The 7,167-nt window shown below is 41.1% G+C and overlaps 1 protein-coding gene across 1 annotated transcript; it reads right to left on the bottom strand.

The window, feature by feature from the left end:
* Positions 1-697: 697 nt before the first annotated feature.
* LOC114753445 (putative ankyrin repeat protein RF_0381) lies at positions 698-2,574 on the bottom strand. The gene has a single exon (XM_028942136.1). The coding sequence runs from the start codon at positions 2,419-2,421 to the stop codon at positions 823-825; it is 1,599 nt and encodes a 532-aa protein (XP_028797969.1). The 5' UTR covers positions 2,422-2,574; the 3' UTR covers positions 698-822.
* Positions 2,575-7,167: the final 4,593 nt, after the last annotated feature.

The following is a 7,167-nucleotide window of genomic DNA, read 5'->3' as shown; positions in this document are numbered from 1 at the left end:
GAATACACGTGCCCAGTTTGTTTAATAAGAGGGGAAGAAGGTGGTTTTAATTCATTAAAATAAGTTAAAAATAGATCATTTCTAAATTAATAATCCCCATATATATATATATATATATCTCTTATATGGTTCTCCCACCAACTCCATCATGTGTAAATTAATTAGGGTCTCTCTTTAAAAAGTTTCCTACACAAACAGACTGGCCATGAACTATAGTCTAATACAAAAGCCATCATGATTTTCCCACGTGAAAATTACATTGGCTTTCCCACTAATTATTAAATATCTATATATAATATGTTACTACTTTAATAAACATCCCTGAACATTGCTGGTTTGCTCTAACTTTAGGTTTTGTATCTTGAAAAGTGCCCATAAGGCCACGACTGGATGCCTGCAGCTACGTTTACTGGAAACATGTTTGTTGAGACAGTACGGTTGAGGCTATTTACTTTTGCTGCAAAACCAAAAGTGCTTCTGAATACATTCAGTAACACATCAGTTGCATCTACATGTCAAGTTTTTCATGATACTTGGCTTAAGTTTTTGGTTTTCAGCAACCTGAATTCAGAGCAGCGGGTGACAGCTGAAGTTTTCTGTGATAAGGCCTGTTTCATCACCAACATGAAACTCGCCTTCTTAAATCTCAATGAACATTGGCCATGAACGTGATCAAACAACTTTTATGTATTGTCAGAAGTCTAGAAGCAACATATATCATTAATCTACAATTCCATCCACAAATTATAAGCCTAAAATCAACCACGAAACGGGGCATCCCAAAATGTAAAGTTGTAAACATAGAAGAGACAGGGACCCTGCCTACATCACGGCTAGAGCAGCCGAGCGATCGAAGCTGGCCCGAAGCCCTCTGTTTCTGACTATCTTCTTCTTTTTCTCCCCACCCTCCATTTGTTTACCAAACGGAATATTGGCTGGCCGTGCTGGAATCTGACTGTTGTTCTCCCTGCTAGCCCCGCCGTTAACGAGTATCCTTGTGATCCCCACATAGTGCAGCGACTCCGCTATTTGCAACGCGGTCACACCCTTATTGGTCCTCGCTTCGACATCTCCTCCTTTCTTCACCAATAGCTCGGTCACATCGGCATGACCTGACTCCGCCGCGCAATGCAACGCCGTATACCCATCCTCGTCCTTAGCATCCACATCCACCCCTTTCTCTAGGAGAGCCCGAACCGCATCTGTTCGTCCTTTGAAGGCGGCTCTGTGAAGCGCCGTCCAGCCGTGTTGGTCCCTCCCATTAATGGATGCTCCGTTCTCGATCAGCCTCTGTATGGTTCTCACCTCCCCTTTTCTCGCCGCCACGCAGAGATCGTCCCCTAATTTAAGCGCATCGAAGAGACGACTATGTCCATTCTCGGCGGCGACGTCGTACGCGGTTTTCCCCAACCCATTTCTCACTTCCTTATTCGCACCCTTTTGTAGCAATAGCTTGACCATGTTCTCGTCGCCGGTGGATGCGGCTATGTGTAAAGGTGTGTGGCCGTCTCCGGTGTTGCGAACGTCGGTTCTGGCACCGTTAGCCAACAGAAGTCTAGCGCAATCTCGTCTTCTTTCTTCAACTGCGAGGTGCAAAGCTGTGCTACCATCCTTTGCCCGAGAGTCTACGTTAGCCCCTTTCAGCAAAAGAAGCCTCAGGACCTCCAAGTGTCCTCCTTTAGCTGCATGGTGAATTGGCCCCCAAACGGATGATTCTGATCGCTCAGTATTGGCCTTGTGAGCTAATAGAAGCTCAGCTATTAAGGACTCACCGGAGGAAGATGCAGCCTCAAGTGGGGTTGAACCAGCGCGATTGGGAGCTTCTATATCGGGCTTGAATTCGAGGAGTAATTGAACAAGGTCCGGTCTGCTCTGTGAAATAGCCAAGTGAAGCAAACTCTGACCTTGTGAGTCCCTCGAGTCCGGAGCCTTCCATGACGTGTCGCTTCGTTCAAGGGCGTCTCTGATATCATCCATGGAACCATCTGCAACGAGTTGGGCTAAAATTGGCGAACCCACAAACATGATCTTGATGCCACTGTCTATAAAGACCTGCTTCTTCTTAGTGGTGAACCAGTCGTTTGGAACGGAATCAAACATAGAGGAAGGCTCTTTAATTGCTGCACCAGGAACCACCACACTGTGCAGAAGGAAAGAATCATCGGAGTGAGGATAAGAGTGAGGGAGGGTCGCTCCAGGTGGAAGATGATATACAATCTCCAGTGTAAGTGTGGCCAAAGGGGATATAATTCCAGACTGAGGCTTCACTGTGTAACGAGTCTTGATCAGTGGTTGAAGCCTAAAGGCCACTGGCATGGTGTACATAACATTGCGTAATGTGATATGGCCAACGCATTTCTGCCCTGCTTCAACTCTGATGGGAACGATGTTCGATGGGTCTAATCTTATGAGCCTGTCCATATTTCTGATCAATTCTTTGCTTCAATAATGGTTAAACCAAGTTAATATTGGTGGGTTTGGAAACAAAAGCCATGAAATGGCGAAGAGAAGCTTGTAGGAAGAGAACACTGAATAGAGAATGCCTGGATGGTATAAATTTTAAGGAAGCCAGAGGTGCCGGCACTATCTAAGAGCGTGCCAAGTGGTGGTGTAGAAAACAATGTGACTTGTTCTATTCAGCGTCTGAACTGTATTCCTCTAAAACATACCGTTTAGTTTAAAGGTTCAAAACCCAATCTTGGTGTTACCAGACGCTACCCATCACTTTCGCTGTTGTCTAAAGGTTCATAATATTTTACCCCTAAAACGCCATATTTGCTGTTCGATGCTGGTTTGGCTTCTAGGAAACATTGTTTTCGATGGTATTATAATATAAGCTAATGGAGCCATCCACAAGCATAAAAAATCTATATGCAGCTAAGATGCTCTTTTCTATTCGTGCGTGTGAATTAACACAAAAATGTCCGGATTTGGCCATTTGGGAAAACATTCCGTTACGAGCCACAAGAAACATTTGCGTTTAATATACCAAGGCAGAGAGGCTTGGTGGTACATTCTTTGACCAGGCCAGCTATAGTGACAGCGCGCGCACACACGCTAAGACTATTTTGAAGTTGCTTTTCTGCTTAATTGATGGAGTTGCTTTTGTCTATTACTTTGCCAAGTTAGACGGACCAGCCAGAAAATCAAATTGATTGAAACTATCTCAACACGACGCCAGAAGACCATTTCCTTCCTTCACTTATAGTAAAGTTTGATCAGTTCAATTGCCTTCTAAGTATGAGTTTCTTCAACAGTATGAAAGGAATTTCACTGTGCATGTCTCAGTCATCCACCACAATATCGTATACGAGAGACTGGCATAAGTTATGATAATTCGATTGTGAGGAGTTGAATAAATTGTCAAAAGAAAAAAAGTCTTGGTTTTTCTTTTTATTTATAGCACGAAAGAGGGAATTAGTGAATTGCACATTCCAGAATTCATGAGTCACCACTTTTGATTCTGTTAGTTTTCTGAATTGACATGAAAAGATATGACAAAAAAGTTAAGTTCCAAGGTTTTAACTTGTACTTGCTTGCACTTCACGAGAGTTAAATTACAGAGTAGCATAGCCATAAAAAGTGTGGAATTGTCTGAAGTAACCTTGAAGAGTAACTCTTTGGCAGGGTGATAGTGTGTCTTTGTGCGATGCTGAAAAACGCAAGAATCCCATAAAAAGTCATTTTCAAATGTCGCTTCTCTAATTTGGTTGGCAACTTCCTATGGAATGCAACGATACCCCCAATAAATCTGTTGCCTGTTTTCGAATCCACCAATTTAACGTGCATAGCTATTATCGTTATTTATATAAAATAGCCTTTTACCTCGACAACACGTCATAGAAGGAAGTGTGTTCACACACACACATATTCAGAAACAATTGTCTAAAAAAAATTGGAGGGAGTATTATTCTTTTAATTAAGAATGAAGGTATTGATCCCCATTCCGGTAGCAAGAGGCAAGCATACAATTTCCCCCTCCATCTTTTTGAAAGGGTTAGGATATATAGATGAGACCCCTGAAGAGTCACAAATTGTGCAGTCTTCGAAATGAACAGAAGTTGATGGCACTCCACTCGACAGACGAGAATTTATTACTGAAGCAAAGTCAACGCAACAATGTTTAAGGTAGTTTCCATGACGTATTGATTAAAATGGAATACCCATATATGAAGGTTTTCCCAATGAATCACCATTCCACACATCGTCTTTTATACATTTCCATCTAAAATTTTAAAACTATTATATATGTTTTACCGTTTACGACCACGGTCGCTCTCAGGTACAATGTGCAATAATAATATCCTTTTCGTTGTGGTGAGGGCGATACTATGCAATGGTGTTTATTTCAACCTGTCATATTATTTGTCTTTGCATGCACTTTACCCAGCAAGATCTTATATAGTAATAGCAGTTCTTCGGGTAAAACAAGATAACCGTTGTTTCTTTGTTGAGGGTTCGAATAGGGAATATTTTGAGATCATCCTATTCGCCATCTCTCGCAGATGAGGACAAATCATGGTTCTTAATCTAACGTTTGACCTCACTTGGCTTAATCCTGTTCGAAATTTTGATTCATTGGGCTCATCATTCATAAGATCTCGTTTCAAATTGAATGCAGGCAACATTTTGTGTTGAATTTACCATAACTGAAGTATGCTATGACTATGGAAAATTGCGAACAATAAGATTGGGGTTTGAACTCATGTTCTGGATGGAAACGAAGAGCGAATCTGTGATCCATATTCATGACTTACAAAGTGAGAATCAGTGAGAATATATACAAGACAGCGACGGAAGCACATAGTTTAAGGCCAAACAAAATCAACACAGACCCTTGTCTCCAAAGGATTTTCCCCGACAACCTCTTCAGTGGCGTGGCTCTTGTTCTGGTCGATCTGATGGTTTAAGGATTGGGTGGCAGCAGAGGACTGAGTTGCAGCAGCTGGAGGCGAAGAAGTTGATGAGGAATGGCGAGGAGAGGGGAAATAAGAAGCCATGAGAGCTGCAGAATCCCACTCATGATTCCCAACGAGTTCCGAAAATAGCAGTATCAGTGAAGCCATTCAAATTTGTGAAGCAGAGATGTGATATTATTCCGTTGTAGAAGCTGATGAAGGAGGATCAATATTTTTATAGATAAGGAGTGCGCGCGCAAAAGAGACTTAGATAAGGGCGGTGAAAAAGTAAAACGATGATGATTCATGAAGAAGGAGAAGAAGCAGCTGGTTTGAATGAGTTTCCAGCAGCTGGGGCCTGTTGTTCTGCTTTCAAAAAAACAAGAGAAATGAACTTTAATTTTGTTTTCTTTTTGGTGTAGCCGTTGGTTTCCTACAATGCTTGAACCTTGTGGTGGAGCCTGAAGTAAGGTTGGTTTCGCATTATTTTCAAAGCTGGATCCAAAGAACTGGATTCTTACGAAGCAAGGTTTAATGTTTGAATATCATAAAATACTTGTACGTCAATTCAACTATACTTTTTCTTATGATGGTGATTTAGCAGATATCAAATAATAATATAAAAATAAATGCATTTTATTCCCATGCGGACTTTTTTTAAAAAGTTATCCGGTGGGCTTCTCCGCTTGTTAGGCAGTGGCGTGTTGCTCTGATTAGGGGTGTTCAAGGCCGGCCGTCCAGGTCGGCCCGTTTCGGTCCCGGTCTTATTGGGACGGGACGGATCCATCCCGAAATTTTTCGGGAAGGGACAAATCGAGACGGGACAAAAAAGGGACCGGGACGGGACGGGACACGGGACGAGGTCGTCCCGTCCCGGTTCCTTTTTTTAAAAAAAAAAATAATTTTTTTATTTTTTATATATATTATTTTTTTCATATTTTTTTTTAGATTTGAGACTATTGTATGGAACTATGGATATATTTATTTAAAGTTTTTATATTTGTTAATGATTTGAGATTATTGATGATTAGAATTTTTAGCAAGTTTTTATTGTGTTAAAAGCTTTTGTTTAGAGTTTTTAATAACTATTATATGTAATATTTTGAGCTTTTGTTTAAGAGTGCCCAACAAATAAAAAAATATTTTATAAGATTTAAGCTCAAAAAAATTAATTAAAAAAATCATATTTTTTTAAAAAAATTAAAAAAAATTAAAAAATAATAATTTCGGGACGTCCCGGTCCCGTCCCGGATCCATCCCGTCCCGACCGGGACCGGGACAACCCCGGGACGGGCCGGGACACGGGACAGAAATCTGTCCCGTTACTGTTCACCGGGACGGAACCGGGACGGGCCTGTCCCGGTCCCGATCCGTCCCGTGAACACCCCTAGCTCTGATGACCATTGGAATGCTGACAAAAAAAAAAAGACGGGGACAACCCACCGGATTCCACATTCCACATCCGGTCCAAACACCCAAAAACCCCCCCCCCAAAGTCAATGCAACCATTAAATGTAATTTTAAAAAAAAAGATCCAGAAATAATACTTTAGAACCCTAAAGCTTCGAACGATGAAGATCTTTTTTCTACTGAAGAACAAGGGAAATTAGTAAAAAAATCCCTGTTTGAAATTTTAATTGGTCAGAAAGACTTGATTTGTACAAGTACAAGTATGATCCGTGAGTACAACATATTATCCGTTGTATGCAAATTGCATATAGTGAATGATATGTTGCATGCAGCGGATAGTATGTTGCACTCACAAATCATATTTGCACTTGTATAATTTCATATCCTTCTGACCAATTAAAAATTTAAAATAGGGATTTTTTTATCAATTTTCCCGAAGAACAATAGTAAAATCAAATTCTGGCTGAGGAAATTACGTGGGTGGGTCTTTTTTTTTTTTTCCGGTACTACGTGGGGTGGGTCTTCTGTTTTGAGTATATACATGGAATGTGAAGTTGGAATTGTAAAATGTACGGTGGCACAGTGAAGCCCAAATCCAGTACATAGAAATATAGCGATTGGGACTGAAAACTATTAGGGTATTCCTCTCATTTTTTAAGGGGCCTGGTACTCCCCCAATGTCCATAAACTGATCCAAGTGTTGGAGCCCAGTCTCCTGTACTCTGGCAATCTGGGCTTTGGACCATGTAAAATAAGAAGGTAGTTTCCAAATACCCATAGTCCGCGCACTTTCACAAAACTGATCCAGCTTCATTTTACCTTTCCACAGTAGCCTATAAGTACAGTCAACTTATGCTTT

Source organism: Neltuma alba, unplaced genomic scaffold (assembly GCF_004799145.2).
Source record: "Neltuma alba isolate B1F8T4 unplaced genomic scaffold, ASM479914v2 tig00007930_pilon, whole genome shotgun sequence".
Taxonomy (NCBI): domain Eukaryota; kingdom Viridiplantae; phylum Streptophyta; class Magnoliopsida; order Fabales; family Fabaceae; genus Neltuma; species Neltuma alba.
This window is presented reverse-complemented; position numbering and strand designations above follow the sequence as displayed.